This window comes from Eublepharis macularius, chromosome 12 (genome assembly GCF_028583425.1).
Source record: "Eublepharis macularius isolate TG4126 chromosome 12, MPM_Emac_v1.0, whole genome shotgun sequence".
Taxonomy (NCBI): Eukaryota; Metazoa; Chordata; class Lepidosauria; order Squamata; family Eublepharidae; genus Eublepharis; species Eublepharis macularius.
In genome coordinates this window covers 35337271-35353926 of record NC_072801.1, presented here as the reverse complement: position 1 = coordinate 35353926, position 16656 = coordinate 35337271, and the positions used below count along the sequence as shown (strand labels likewise).

Genomic DNA, 16656 nt, shown 5'->3' with positions numbered 1-16656 from the left:
TGATGGCTCTAGAGCTATAGCACTGCAGCAATCATCGATTTTTAAGTAAAGCCCTCAAACTGCCTTCTGGGCAGTTCAGCAGGGCAAACAACAGCAACGATGTGCTGATAATATGCTCAGAAAATTCAAGTGTGGAAGACACATTGCCGAAGCCACTGCATTTGCAGCAACAATGGATGCAAACCAGAGAACCTGCACATTGAGGATACTGCCATAGAAATTTTTACAACAATCTTGTAAGGTAAGCCACATATGGAAGCTGAGTACATGAGATACTTCGGAGTACTGAAAAGAGCAAGAGTCCAGTAGCACCTATAAGACTAAAAAAATTAGCGATAGGGTATGTGCTTACAGGAGCCACAGCTCACTTCCTCAGATACAGCTAGAATGTGAGTCCATCTGTCCTTATATCTTGGAGAATGGAGTGATTACAGAAGCCGAATGATAACAGCTGGTGAATGACAAAGGCAGGCATGATTGAATAGGGTGGGGTATGCAGAGGGGTAGTGGGTGTAGAGAAATTAACATTGATAAGGAGACAGGAATCATTTCTCTCGATTCAGTCCAGGTGGACGCATAGTCTTGAGCTTCATTATCACTTGCAATTCAGCAGTCTCTCTTTCTAATCTCCCTTTGAAATTCCTCTTTGAAATTCCTCTGTTTGAAGTAGTGAATTCATTGCCAAGTTGAAATTTGAACTCAGAACCTCTAACTGGTCATTTGCTGCTACACAACCTCATTGCTAGGCCATTAATAGAGGTAGCAGGCCAGATTGGGGACTCCCTATAGAACAAGTACACAAGTTCAATGAAGAAGAGGGAAGTTTAAGCCTTCCTCCCTGCACCATTTTCCCAACCTGAAATGGCCCAGCAGAGCTACTCTTTGTCCCACTAGTGTCATTAGTTCCTTCAACAAGTCTTAGTTTCCCAGTGGAGGAAACTGCAGCTTGTGTGTGTGTGGCGGGGGGGGGGGCGGCGGCGTGGATTCAGAACAGAACATTGCTGGGGGAGGGAACCCTTCCTCTCCTGGCACCACAGTCCCAACTGGAAACAAGACCCCATGTGCTTACTTTTCAATGGGAAAAACTTACCAGGAGCTCATTTGCAGAATCAGGTCTGCTTTGAAGCACAGCTGACATTGTTGGAGAAGGTCGCTAAGGCAGTTTGGCAATTCATCTCCTAGGGAATATCCCCCACTTTCCCAGGGGACGCAAAGAATCAAAAGGATTCAGATCCCCACTGTATCTGAAGAAGGAAGCACTGACTCTTGAAGGCTCATATCCTGAACATTTTGTTGGTCTCAAAGGTGCCACTGGACTCAAATCCTGCTGTTCTACTGCAGACCAACACAGCTACTCACCTAAAAAGATCCCTATTGGCCACCTAGGGCCCAGAAATAGTTGTAAAGGAAGGAACAAAAATAAGTGTCCGATACAAAAGGGAAATGACACAAAATATCCTGGGCAGCCATCACATTGCTCAACATGTAAGACATAGATGGTGGGGAATCTTGGGCTGGCCCTGTAAAGTGATGCTTCCCAGCACAGAAAAGTGTGTGTGTGTGTGGGGGGGTGTTGCCCAATCTTGGTAGCCAGAGGCATGGGTCACTCACTTGAGTGACCTGGAGCCATTTCATCTGCAAGCCCCTCCTCTGCCATGCGCCTGCTCTCAGCTTATTGCACATCGTGTGGGTTGACTTGTGGCTGAGTGCCTGGCAGTGAGCAAGCAGATGCTTGCATCAAGTGCTGCTTGTGGAGGGCCTTTTGGGCTAACCCCCATTTGAATTGGCATTGCACCAGGCTTCATCAAAGGAACACACTCCACGATGAACGTGGCATTGCACTTGCTCTGCGCACTTTGAACTAAGAAGTTAGCCTTGACCTGCAAACTGGTTTTAGTCTGGAGAGTAGGGGGAAAGGGGGGAGAAGCTGATGTTCAGCACAAATTGCAGAAAGAGGAGGCACCCTGGGAGGTACTGGGCCCTGCAAATAAATGTCCCTTCTAAAAATATCCTTTAACCACCTCCGAATTCTCTCCGTGGGATTAGGGTTCGGTTAGTACTGCAGGAAAGGGTTGGGGGAAAGGAGAACAAATGGGCCCAGGGCCCTCCCAGAGGGCTCTTTGTTTAGGGAATGGAAGCACAGAAGACTCCACCAGTCCCACTCAAACATGCAGGAGCCAGCGTGGAATACGAGATGCCCCTTCTCCTGCCTTGAACGGGTTTCTCAGGCAGAAATACAACAAAGGTAAGCTTTTCCTCTTTGCTCCATCTCCCCAGCAGGCAGAATGTTGACGTCCCTCCTGCCAGTCACTTGATAAAGGCGTGGGGGAGGCAACCCGGCTTCTAGCTTTCATTGCTCAGGAACCCAAAGGGAAAGGCCCTTCAGAGGCAGACTGGGATTCTGGACAGGGTGTGGGCAAGTGTGGTGTCCCAGGAAACTGACTCTTTACGAGAAAATTGTAATTCTAGGATTGCCAACTAACCAGCAAGAAACCCAGCCGAGAGTGCTCCTCTGCCTTTAGCTGCAACTAGATCTGCATGCAAAGACTCAGGACACCTGCTGAGTGTTTCAAACTACTCAGTGGGTGGAAAGTGGAACAGCACTTGCAGGTCAGCGGGGCATTCTGCAGCAAGCTGCAAGGAACATCCCCTGATAAGTCTACATATTGTTGCTATTAAAGGCCAGTAAAAAAGGTTGCCAATCCTACAAAAGATCCTTGACCAAGCCCTGGCCCCTATCATAGGCCATATAATTCCCCCATAGATGAGGTTTGCCAGCCAGTCTATTACTGGCCCAGCCACTTGCCAAGATATGGTAAAACCAGTGGGTATGGTGTGGTGAGGACAGAAACAAAGTGTGCTAATGTCTTTGCTACTTGCATGAATGTGTGGGAATTCACGCTTCCCAGTGGCCCAGGGAAATTCCACACATTTAATAAATGAACTGAAGAGCAATTTCCTGAATTGTTTCAAGTTTGCTTTTGACACAGAAGAGGAAGATTCTCGTTCTAGACACACACCAAAATGCATCCCGTGTTTCAAGAATGCATGTGGTACTCCTTAAGATTATTTTGTTAAACATGAAAACATTCTTCCTCTTGGGAGAAAGCACTCTGCCCAGGTCCAGAGGCACTCTGCTCAATCAGCTTTTTAATAACCAACACTTAGGAAGTTCTTCTGCTGATAGAGAAAAGGACTGTAAGAAGAGTTGATCACAACAAGGAACCCTTATCAATTGTACATAAATCACAATAAATCAATGCTAGTACCAATAATGTATAAACTGTAATAATTCTTTCTCACATCAATCATAATAGTTCATTCTCATTTACAATCAATAATGTCAATAAATATCATCTGAATACACAGTCATGAAGTCCTTAGTTCACAGGCGTAATCAGACCGTCTGTCTCCAACCGAGCCTCCCTGTGGCCATGCAGTCTATCTTTCCTCAGAGATAGAAATTCAAGAATTCAAAATTTGGCAATTATTCCATGGACGTTGAAAATCATGGCCAAGCAACCCAGAGGTTGGAGATCCCGATTAGAAAATAAGGAGGTTGAAGTCTTGAGACTGGAACTGTGGACAGTCCAAACTTTTGAGATGGTAGAAAGTTGTGAGGTGGAGTACAAGATGTCTCAGAAAACCATAGGGTTCTCTGCCGCCTTACAAGCAACTGGTAGTGTCCACTTGTTTCATGATGTTCACTTCCTCCTGCCAGTTCATGAAACAGTTCATGGCTTGGCCATGATTTTCAACGTCCATGGAATAATTGCCAAATTTTGAATTCTTGAATTTCTATCTCTGAGGAAAGATAGACTGCATGGCCACAGGGAGGCTCGGTTGGAGACAGACGGTCTGATTATGCCTGTGAACTAAGGACTTCACGACTGTGTGTTCAGATGATATTTATTGACATTATTGATTGTATATGAGAATGAACTATTATGATTGATGTGAGAAAGAATTATTACAGTTTATACATTATTGGTACTAGCATTGATTTATTGTGATTTGTATACAATTGATAAGGGTTCCTTGTTGTGATCAACTCTTCTTACAGTCTTGTGAGGAACCGCCTCTCATTTGGTTTGATAGAGAAAAGGAGGCACTAAAATTCTCTCCCTTTCCTTGTGCAGTGTACTCATCTGGCAGGTGGGAGCAAGAGAGTATTAATGGAATGTCTGTTTCAGCAAGGATATATTTAAAATTTAACTTGGTAACACCACTGTCTAGCTAACAATAATAAAATGTGGTAACACTACAAATCATACTTTTAAATTTCAGATCTAAGTCGCTGCAGCTCTACAAACCATGTTCGCTGTTAACAGCCACAGGAGCCAGGGAAAAATATCAGTCCTTCCTCTATGCTAGGAACAGCTGTAGGCCATGAATGTATGCTGTTAAAGCCCAGGAGCACTTCCTGAAATAAAGGTGGCAACACTACACACACATCCCTACCCGCCCCACCCCCGGTCTTCCTGGAAGTGAATAGCTAGAAAAGTATGGCAGCTTCATTCAACTGGCCCCCAAATTCTCCCCCACCCTCAAAGTGACGATTCCAGGCTATTTAAACTTAATTCTGGGCCTCTGTGTCTGCCACAAACAAGCCATCCCATGGGGCTATTTCAGGTTGAGAAAACAGTACAGGAAGGAGAAACTGAAACAAGGCTTGTTCTCCAGCCAAACTACCCAAGTAAAAACTTGAGGCAGTGAAACAGAGAGATAGACACCAATGCTTGGCAAGGGATCGACACATTCCCAACAATCAGCAGCATGCGCATGCACGCGCATGTGTATGAGACAGGGAGAAGGAGGCAGAGAGAGGGGAGTAAGGGGGGGGGGAGACTGGTATGTTCTTCTGGGCTTGAGCCCATATTGTCAGTGACTCAAGAGGTCAATGACCAAAAAAGATGGGATATCTTGCTTGGGAGGACATTTCTTGACCAGTCCTTGCAAAATCCTGGTTTGAATTTGGGTCCCACACACCAGCGTTTGGGGGTGGGGGGGAGACCTTTCAGAGAACTTACATGTGAACAGTTTCAAAATACTGCCTGCTATTAGGTTTACTCTGTACTAAATTAGTTAACAGCATTCCACCCTGTTTCAGAGTCATGGCTGACAACCAAGGATGTCTTGAAACTCCAGTTCTATGAAAGAACCAGCCACACAGAGCCTGCACAAAACTGTAGAATCTTACCTTTGATGGGTTCCAACCGAAACTACTTTCAAACTACATCCATTTTGTAGTGTAAATGTGCATGCTTGCTTCTATGGCTAAACTTGTTCTTTGTTCCTAACCTGTGTGACCAGAAAGAACAGGTAGCGTAGTGTTCCACTTCTGATTGCAAGTGACTAAATGCTCCCCCAATGTCCTGCTACTGGAAAGCTAGCATGCTAGGGAGAAAGGCTCTAGCCTAACACTGTCTGACACACCAGTTCTCTACATGCAGGGAGTGATACTTTTTGTTTGCCAGAGGTTCATCTAAACTCTGTAAAATAAAGTACAATTGCTCTGCTGGGATTGTACCATCAGATAAAGTAGATGGGATTGTACCATCTGGACTTTTTTTCATTAATTGTTCTCTGTATCTCAGATACCTGCATACTCACCAGCTAATATCTAGCTATCAAGCAGCTGTTAAAGGCATAGTTACCAGTTCAAAAAGTAGCAGTTCTAACAGGGAATATTGTAATTTGATCCTCAGCTGTTTCTGCATTAGACATTTGTCTTGAATAGGTCATCATTTGCTCATATGGTTACTATAGACCCTTCAATCATCAGGTGGCAAACTGTCAGACATTATGTGGACCTCCTGTAACTTTTCTGACTTTGTTTGTGGCAAATATATATATATATATATATATATATATATAAAAACAAAATTGCAGTGTTAGCATGTCAAGAGAGGGCTTGCACAGCTCTATTGATGTAGTAATCAGGAGGGGCGGCTAGGTCAGTGATGTGGTTTTAATCCCTGATTATTTTTAAATACCCCTGGCTTGAAAAGAGGAATAAGATCAGGAAATGTGTGATTGAAGGGCCAATTAAGCTAATGAGGGATAAATGGGAAAAGAAGCCCTTAATTTATTTTATTGGTGGGATTTTTTAAAGGATTCTTTTGCCACACTTCAATAGTGAAGACTTGTGGAGCCTTGAAAGCTAGCAAAATTTTATTCCAGAATAAACTCTCTAACCCACTTCTTCAGATAGTGCAAGTTGATTTGTACTGTTTGTAGGCACTGTTATTTGGGGCCCCTAAAAAAAAAAAAAATCTGCCTACAAACAGTACAAATCAAGTTGCACCATGTCAAAGTGCCAAAGTGCCAAGTGTCAAAAGTGCCAAGAAATGCACTTTTGCATTTCAAAGTGCCAAGAAATGCAGGTAATCCAGAGTGAGATAGCTAATCAGTAAAAATGCAGACCAGCCACTAGTGATAGTTAACCTCGAGTCATAGATTTTTTAAAAGACAGCTATTTATTTTGAGATAAAAATCCTCTATCATTAACAGACTAGGAGCAGAACCACAAGTGACAAAAGGCACAGATTGGACACTTGTCTGCTTCCCTCAAGTTTTGATGGGAAATGTAGGCAGCTTGGCGGAATGTTGGACAAGTGACAGTTGAAAAGTCCATTGGACAGCAGTCAGAGAGTGAAGCTGCGAGGCCAGGATGCCTACATTTCCCATCAAAACTTGAGGGAAGCAGACAAGTGTCCAATCTGTGCCTTTTGTCACTTGTGGTTCTGCTCTAAGATGTTTTGGAGGTTTTTTCTTCATAGGGTCTCCATAGGTTGGAGGCGACTTGATGGCACATAACACGCACAAAAATCCTCTGCCTCCTTCCTAGGTTGAACTATGATTCAGGATTTTTATCTTATGAGAACTGTGATCCTGTAGTTTGGTTTGTTTTCCAAATCTCCTACATAAAATGACTAACTGGTGGAGGTCCACTCATAGCATCTGAAGAAGCTTTAGTCCTGGAAAGCTTCTGATGGAATAAAATTCTGTTAGTCTTTAAGGTGCCACTTTATTTTGCTGTAGCAGATTAACGCAGCCATACCTCTGGGACAATGAAATAGTGCAAGGCAGCTCCACCCAGCTCTATAATTCTGGTCAATTTTGACCACAGTTATAGAACTGCATGGAGGTATCTGAAACTGACTAGAATATTGACCTATTCAAGATGGCAGTAGTGGTGGGGAGAAATCATTGTTTTTGGCAGCTTTCCTTAAGGCATTACATCAGCGTTTCCCAATCAGAGTTCCACGAGAAATTGTGGAATAAATAAAAATATTGAGATACCATGGAAAATTCCAAATATCCTTCAAAACATCACAGTTATTAAGGTTATCGTAGCTTTGCCAGGTCTGGCTTGGGAAATTCCTGGAGTTTTGGGGGTGGAGCTTGGATAAGGTAGAATTTGGGAAGGGGTAGGAGCTCAGCAGGAGCTGTATGATTCCACAGAGTCTATCTGCGAATCTGCCATTTCCTCCAGGGGAACTTATCTCTGTTGCCTGATCAATTGTAATTCTGGGGAATCTCCAGCTACCTCCTGGAGGTTGGCAACCACAAATAATCTTTCTTTGTTCCCCCCCTTTACTCACAGAGCTCTTTACTAATAAATTTTCTTGACAATAACTTAGCAGTAATTGAAATGGACTACCTGCCATCATTTTTTCCCTCCTGTAAATATTTTCATAGGTAGGGGTTCCGCAGGATTTGAGAAAAAATTGATGTAGGGTTCCTCCATGGGAAAAAGGCTGGAAAACACTTCTTTACATTATAACAAAATACATGGGGAAACTATCCTGGCACCTAGTCTGAAGGATCTGTCCTTGGATGCACACAAATGGTCTTTTGCCAGATGGACTAGTGTAGTGGTTACACACAGGGCTTTTTTTCAACTGGAACACGGTGGAACGGAGTTCCAGAACCTCTTGAAAATGGTCACATGGCTGGTGGCCCCGCCCCCTGATCTCCAGACAGAGGGGAGTTTAGATTGACCTCCGCACCACTCAGCAATCTAAACTCCCCTCTGTCTGGAGATCAGGGGGCGGGGCACCAGCCATGTGACCATTTTCTCCGAGGGCAACCCACTGAGTTCCACCACCTCTTTTTCCAGAAAAAAAGCCCTGGTTACACATACAGCTATATTGCAGGTGTGGGTCTACAGCTGCCAACTAACCAGAAAAATGCCCTGGCCTGCTGAGGGTCAGGCTTCTGTTAAAGGCAAAGCTACAGGGGGCAGCTCAAAAATGGACAATCCACACACCATTTCATGGGCACACCACATTCTCTCCATCCCTCCAGTCTGCAGGGGAGGGGTGATAATCTTGATTTACCTTTTTGGACCATTGTAAGGATTACTGAAATGTTTGGAGACTTGCACTATTGTATATTACAATTGCCAGCTGCCTTGAAGGGAGGCTTAATGGGAAGTTCTTTTCCTCTATGCCCAGGAAAGCTTCAGCTGCCCATTTTCATGCATTAAACTGCTCCTAAAGAGACCAGCCATTTTTTCTAGGCCTGTTGGCAACCCTAATGTGCACAGGAATGCCAGATTTTAAGCTGGTCCCTCTAGCTGCCTAATATCTGTTTAATGGGTTCCAAATAGAGTTGCCAACTCTTGAAACTGCCTTTGTGGCAGCACCTTGACTGAAGGTGCATGGAAGGTGAAGCATGGAGTTCTAGGTCACAGAGAAGCACTGCCTGGTGATTTCTGCAGACCAAGCAGCTGTTGAAGGCACAAGAGCAGGCCAGGCAGTTTCTTTCCTGGTCAGTTGTCAACTCTGCTGCTAAGATAAGTAGGAAACAGAACGTGCCTGGCTAGTGGCTGCCCCTTCTTCACTCTGGCAGGCTCCTCTTTTTTGTTCTAAACATTAAGTGGGGGTGGGGATGGGGGTAACTGAAGAGATGTGCTGTTAACCTAGAGTTACTACAGATTCTGGCCCATGAAATCCAGAGAAGGGAAGCAGGAGACAAACCGTCTTTCTCTAGTAAGAGTCTCTACCCCAGAGACCACTGAGATGTGCTTATGTCTTCTGGGGATATACAACTGGGCCCGCCAAATGCAAACAGACAAGGGAAAAATGACGAGAGGGAGGAGAAAAATACATTTGCTGATTGGGAAGATATTAAATATTTAAAGCCACAGAGCCTGCTGGCCGTTGAGATTTTCCATCTCTACAAAATGATTCACAAAGATGTATCTTTAACTCTCTCTCTTTCTCTCACACCTGAGGAAAATTCAGGTGTGACATTCAAGGCGTGACAAGAGCGTCCCCATTAAAAGTTGACAATCTGTGCTTTAAAACACATGCTGCTTTTTCAAGGGAAGGGTTGGAGGGACTGTGTGGTATGCACAAAAAGAGAAATCGGTCTTTAACATTCAGATATCTGACTTTGCATATAGGATAGACTAGGAATTCAGAAAGCATTTCCAAGGTAAGTTGAGATGAGGGGAAGGGAAAGATCTCAGCAGCTGGGTCTGCACCAGATGTGGGCCCCCAAGTGTTCTCCCCATCCTTCTTTTCTGCTTATTCCCCTTGATACCCCTGCCTGCGACCATCATTCCTCCAGACAAAGTAAATCAGTTGTCCAAACATCTACTCACTCAAAATGGCAATCTATGGTTGCCGACAACCTGGAGAAAAAAAGCCATGTCTCTTTAATAGAGGATTACTAGTTTTAATTATCTCTGCCCATTTCCACACATCAAGCTTCTATTAAAGGGACAAGACATTTTTTCTCCAGGCTGGTTGGCTTGACCATAGATTGCTGCTCCCTCCATATGCCTGGAACCCCCTACCAGTTCCAGAGCTCCAAGTTCTCTCATGAAATTCCTCTGCCAAAACAAACCCTGAGGGCCAAACTGAAGGAGAGGCTAGGAGATTTATGAATGGTTCTTTCCAGCACATTAAAAAAGTAAATTGAAGCCACAGGGGACCCCCCCCCCCCCGCCCCGCGCACCCAGTAATGCTAAGGAGGGAGAGTTAACCCTTCCTTTCTCAGGCACACAGTTCTGCAGATTGAAATCAACTCCTTGATGCTAGCTGGGCTCTTGTTAACACAGCAAAAGAAAAAAACCCAGGCAAACAGAGAAGAATGTGAATTATGAAGTCCCCCCACATTTGAAATCTGTGAATTATGAAGTCCCCCCACATTTGAAATCTGTGAATTATGAATTCCCCCCACATTTGAAATCTGTGAATTATGAATTCCCCCCACATTTGAAATCTGTGAATTATGAAGTGTCCCCCCCCCATTCGAAATCTGCCTCTGCCAGCTAATCACTCAGTAACCTTGGACAAGTCACTGTTCTCTCCGCTTCGTTTGCAATCAGATCATAATTGTGATCTACCTTACAGGATTGTAAGCAGACATTCGACATTTCTTTGGTTGACACAGAATGAATCCACTGAAGGTGGAAAACAGGAAAATCATGGCTTTAGCTGCAGTTGCCAACAGGCCTGGAGAAAAATGGCTTTTTAACAGAGACTTCAAGTGTGGCATGGCATGGTGATAAATCACATCCCATTATGCTTCTATTAAAAGGATAAAAGGATGGGACATTTCTTCCCCCAAAGGAAGATGGTAACACTATTCTGGTCTTCCCTTACAGCTTTAAGGTGGCTACACACATGGGGCAGTTCCATGTAGCAAAATGAACAAGTATCATATGTTGTTGATAAGCATACATGCAATTTATTTATTTAGAGAGATAAGCCTCTAGCGTTTTAGCATCTATGTGGTGAAAGAAGTCTTGGATAGAAGCTAAAAAATTTTCTTGGAGGGTGAGGGGAACAAATTCAATAAAAATGAGGCATAGTTCTCGATCTTGGAGGACATCCTGCCTCTTTGCTTCAGCTTGGGTTTAGCCATAAAACTTGTTTTGTAGGAGAGACCTCCACCCTGCAAGATGTTCTGTAATAGTGAAAGAATGCCTTGAGCATGTGCAAAGTGCTTCTCCCTCACCACATTTATACCTAACGTATTTGGACTTTGAGACCAGTTTGAGTTCCTGACATTCTTCTTTTGGAAATTAAGCTCTGCAAACCATCCTTGGCAGAGCGTCCAGAACGCAGCTGAATGTGAAACATAATTGCAGGGTGTTGTAAGATGACCAGACAGAATGGAGGGCATCCCAATGGAAAAACCTTTCAGGCCTGCCTGAAGCTAGCTTTTAAGAAGAGATTTGGCAAGTGACAGGAAAGAAGGATCCTTCTTTTCAACTCGTCTTCCTTGACATTAAGAAAGAAAAAGAAAAAGAAAAAACACCCTTCTGCACAGTAAATGGGCCTGAATGGACAGCTGTGAAGAGAGCAACAATCCATATTGCTGCCATGGAATGGAGAGCAACCAGCAAACTCCTCTTTGTGGTGTGTTGGTTTGCAGTCACGGGTGGGTTTAACAACTGTGTGGCAGGCAGAGACTCAATGTTTTTGTTTTCACCTGCAAGCTTCCAGGCAGGGCAAAGGGGCACTTGTGGCATTTCTGCTTCTCATGCAGTTATTAAAGGGCTGATGGTCTTCCAGGCAGAGTGGCACTACAAATGGGCAGTCTCAACATCTGGGACACTGCCATGGTAGAAAGAGCTGGCGGCATGGCCAAGAAAATGGAGTGCCATGCCACACCATGCCACTGAGAGGTTATCCAAGGACTTCCGGGAAGATGCTCAAAATGGGCACTGACTTCCCAAGGGTGGTTCAGTCCACAGCAAAAACCTTGAGAATGTTCAACAGAAGGCAGCTGAGGACACCCAAGAAAGGTCTTGTCTGTAATATCAGGCCTAAGTGTGCATTACATTCTCCTTGCATCCTTCCCGAGTCTGCCATAAGAACTTTAAATCAGACATGCCTTGCTCGGAACTGAATTTCCAGGCACTCGAGAGCCCGCTTCAGAATGGAGTTATGGTATACAGGGGAAAGCAGCTTAAGCCTTTCCCACCTAGGTTGTTTTCCTGACCTGAAATGACCCCGTGTGTCACTATTTGCCTTGCTGGGGAAACTTACATGTATTATGAGACAGACCCTCTATAGTTAAGTATTTGTGCATGCATGCTTAGCAGAATACAGCATTGAGAAACCAGTCCAGTGCTTCAAGGGGTTGCATCAGTGATTCGAGACTCTTGCCACCCATGGCTACCTCACTCAAACTTGTGTCAGCTGAGTACTTGGGAGCCCTGCAATTTCTGCAAAAATCTTTCAGAGTGGACATTTATTTACTTATTTATTTACTTTATTTATATCCTGCCTTTCTTCCCGCCTTTCTGCCTTTCATCTCTGACAAAGGGCCATTTGACTCTCAAAAGCTCATACGCTGGTAATCTAGTTGGTCTTTAAGGTGCTACTGGACCCGAATCTTGTTGTTCTACTGCAGACTAACATAGCTACCCACTTGAAACTTTCTTCCCAACGGAGACCCAAGACAGCTTATATCACTCTCCGCCACTCTATTTTATCTACACAACAACCTTGTGAGGTAGGTTAGGCTGAGAATGAGTGCCTGGCCCAAAGTCACCCAGCTAGCTTCCATGGCAGAGCACAGATTCAAACCTGGATCTCCCAATCCTAGGCCGTTTTCACACTGCTTACCTTCTCTCGGAATGACCCGGAACATCATGCAAAAAATGTGGAAGATCACGTTTTCTCATGCAAGATTTGTGCGACGTCATGCAAATCTCACATGAGAAAACACAATCTTCCATGTTTTTTGCGTGATGTTCCGGGTCGTTCCGAGAAAAGGTAAGCAGTGTGAAAATTGCCCTTGTCTAACTGCTATACTGCTCTGGCTGAGCTCCTACTGAATGGACAGCTCCAGCAGGTAAAAATAGCATTTGAATGTAAAAAGAGAGATGCCAAAACTGCAGCAAGACTGAAGAAGTGGCATTAGACCACGTCAATCCACTGTGCAAATAGGTTGCAATTGCTCGGTAGCAGGAGAAGGGCACTTTTCATATGTTCAGAGGCACTCTGCTTCCTTCATAAAGGCTGAGCACTACATTGCAAACTGGGTGTCCTGAGTAGCAGACTGGATGGGACCTATTTTTCTTCCTTTTGTTCCTCCTCCCACCCCGCCTTTCAATGATGTGACCTTTGATTAGGTATATTGAAGCTACAGTTATGGTGAAAGCCATAACTGTGGTCACTTTTGCACATTTCTAAAGGGAAAACCATTTGGGAAAGTCTGAGTGCCAAATGCCACACACCAAGAGGCAAAAGGAAGGGTGACCTTCAAGAAAAGGTATTTTTTCCCATTCTTGAATGCTTTGTGCTTTTAACTTCTGAAAAGATCCCCCCCCCAAATAGAAATAATATACTTTTCTATTTGTGGACAATAGCACTTGAAGTATCTTGCCTGGAGGAATTGTTCCTGGCTGTTTCTGTGGAAACTTGAAACCACAATAAATAGCACAAAGCCTGGAAAGGCACATATGCACGCACATATATACATGTACTTTGCTATACACTTAAGATTGTGTTATATAGATGAATCACCCCTTAATGCATCAACACTCCGTCACTCTCACGGGGTGGGTAAAAGGAAGGTTTCCTCACCCTTTCAATGCGTGCCTCTGATGAGTGAAACGGGGATTCTAAGAAGGGTTGGGGTGGAACCAGCGGCTGGGCAATTCCTTCAGTGTTAATTCAGAGCACAAAAGGTGTGAGCTTGTGTCTGCTGGAACATCCAGGATTTAAGCACAGCTGAGTTATCACCAAGGGGAAGCACATGGACAAAAGGAGACAGAGATGGATCTGCAACTGGATGCAACTTGAAAAGCAGTTCTGCGGAGGCTGGGCTTAATTATGAAATTCAATTAGAAAGCATCAAGAATCCTTTGCTAGTCCCCCTCTGGCAGGATTAACTGGTGCTATCACAAAGGGACAGTTTGATTAAGAAGATGGTGGTGCTGGTGGCGGCGGCAGAGGAGGAGGCAGGGGGCAGCTCTCTTCTTGGATCAGCAATTTCTCACTCCTCCCACCCCTTTTTAGTTTTTAAATTACCTTAAACGAGTTCTAAAATGAAAAATGAAAAAAAACTGTTTTTGCCCAATATAACCCTGCTTCAAAATAATCCAGAAAGTGGCAAAAGATCTATAAACACCTTCCAAAGATTTAAACGTATTTATAATATCCTGACGACTATATCCACTCTTTCGTGTCCCAGACTTTATCTTCCTCTTTTTGATTAAAGAGTCCTGTACATGAAATGAAAGAAAGATGCAACAGGGTTTCAAAAGAATTCCCCCTCAAAACAGAGGGAAGGAGTGATTAAAAACAGATGTCTTTCAGTGCCAGGGACTGGCGCTACTGCCTTGTACCCTTCCACTAGGAGTGGGGCTGGCTCCTGGAAAGTCAAGGAGGATCGGCTATCAGGCCAGCAGGCACAGAAGGAATCGGGCTGGAAGAGGAGCACCTGCCCACACCAGAAGTCAGGGGGAGAATCAGAGGAGCAGGAAGGTTTCTTGCTCACAGCCCACCCCACCCCCTAATTGTCTGTGCCCAAGCAGGGAGACAGCAAACTTTTTGCAGGGAGTTCTCTCGTGGGAAGGAAGCAAAAAATGAGAGTGAAACATTTTCCCTAGGAAGAGAGCTGAACACAGCTGGGGCAGGGAGGGGCTTGCTGGCCTGTGGAGGTCCCAGAGGGGGCTATTACAAAATGAGCCCACTCTCATTCCTGAAGAGGGAGGGAGGAATTAGGGAGGATTCTTCTTCCTGAGCCTTCTTATAACCTCTGGGGAAGGCTGCACAATATTTGAAGAAAGTCTTCGGGCAAAGTTAGGCAGGCCTCCTCAAGTGGGTGTGTTTAGAGACCTCCCGACCTGGGACACGGGACTAGAGGACCGCTGGGACTAAATTTAATGGATGGCTTCTATGGGGAGGGGGGCTAAGATTCTATCATTCTGAATATCCACAAAATATCGGGATCGACAGAAAACACATGATGCAGGCAATGGGGAAAGGGAACCGGTGTGCGAGGGGCAGAGAAGAAAGAAAGAAAGAAAGAAAGAAAGAAAGAAAGAAAGAAAGAAAGAAAGAAAGAAAGAAAGAAAGAAAGAAAGAAAGAAAGGTTTCATGTAGTCTTTGCCTAGGCGACCTCTGTGCAAAGATGAGTTATGCCAACGCAGCTTTCCTAACCACCTTTGGAAACCACTTCTCTCTCTCTCTCTTTCTCTCTCCCCCACCCCCTCCAGTTTGATGAGGAGTTCTGTTGAACTCGACAGCCGGCATACCGTTGTATGTGATCCTCTTTGAGCCCAGTAAAAGGCACGGCTGCTCACCCCTGGGAGTTTGCTCTTTGATCCCGAGGGGAACGGGCGCCTGGGGCGACCAGCCTAGACCGGCGGCCGGGGACTAGGCAGCGGAGCTTTTGCGAGCTGCATCTGTTGCGCTCTTGCGCGCCGGGCCGCCCGGAGGCTCCCGCGCCCGTCCCGTCCCGCCTAGTCCCGCGGCGTGGCCTACCTGCCCGTTCTTGCAGAGGTCGGCCCACATGGAGGTGCCGTCGCCGCCGCGCATCAGGACGTGGTAGGTGAAGAAGTAGGTGCCGGGGATGTTGCAGGTGAACTTGCCGGTGGCCGCCTCGTAGTTGTTGCCCAGGTTGGTGACCACGTCGTCGAACTTGAGCACCTCGTAGCCCTCGTGCGGGTTCTTGAGACCGGCGTAGAAGGCCACGCGGGGCACCGTGGTATAGGTGGCAGTGCTGATGGCGCCGCTGGCCAGGGCTGGCCCGGGCAGCCCCGGGGGGCCGGCCTTGCCCGGCTCGCCCTTTTCGCCTGGCGGCCCGACGGGACCCGGCGGGCCCGGCTCCCCCGGCGGGCCCGGCTTGCCCGGCCGGCCCGGCTTGCCCTGGGGGCCCTGGAGCAGCGTGGAGGGCGGCGGGGGCGGCCCGCTGGCTCGGATGCTGGCGCTGGTGGGGGAGGCCGCGCTGTAGGGCTCGCAGACCATGCGGCAGGTGCCCAGCATCTCGTAGTGGCCGTCCAGGCCCACCGAGCTGACCAGCACCGGGATCAGCACCACCAGCAGCAGCAGCATCACCACCCCGACGGCCGCCGCCACCAAAGTTTTCTTGCCCAGGCTCAGCCGCGGCAGGGGCTGGACGCGCTGCCTCCCGGGGCCGGGAATGGTGACGGAGGGGCCGGCGAGCCGGGGGAGAAAAAACAGCGCCTTTCCCGCAAGAGGGGCCCCCGTGCAGGGGAGGAGAGACCAGGAGCGCCCCGAGAGCGTCCCCCGTCCGCTCTTCTCGCCTGGAGCGCGGACCTCCGAGGTGGCCTGTTCAGGAGAGCTGGCGGGGGAAGGAGGTTCAAAGAGGGGGACGCGCGGAGCGGGGGGAGAAGGCGAGCCGGAGCTTGGCTGCTCTTTTCTCCGCTCCTCGCTCTGCCTCTGCTCAGAGCATCTTCGCAAGAGGCTCTCATTGATTTGCCCCCCCTGCGCTTCTTTCCCCTTCCTCCCTCCCTCCCTCCTCCTCCTCCCCTTCTAGAAGAAGAGCGAGAGGCAGCCTGGCCGGGAGAGGGAGGGGGAGGGCTGCGGCGGGCTGGACTCTGCCCCCTGCCCCGCGGCCCGAGCAGCCCGGGTGGGGATCCCCTGGGCGCGGCCGGCCGGCGCGGAGGACTTCGGGCTGGGGAGCTGTCCGCGGGAGAGGGGTGCTGAAGGGAGC

General features: G+C 46.8%; 1 protein-coding gene across 1 annotated transcript in view; it reads right to left on the bottom strand.

Annotated features, from left to right (window-relative positions):
- Nucleotides 1-16064, bottom strand: part of C1QL1 (complement C1q like 1) — a 35742-nt gene extending 19678 nt beyond the window's left edge. Inside the window, exon 1 of the mRNA XM_054995031.1 lies at nucleotides 15465-16064. Within this exon, the coding sequence (XP_054851006.1) occupies nucleotides 15465-16034 (570 nt within the window). The 5' untranslated portion in view covers nucleotides 16035-16064. The remainder of the gene's footprint in view (nucleotides 1-15464) is intronic.
- Nucleotides 16065-16656: the final 592 nt, after the last annotated feature.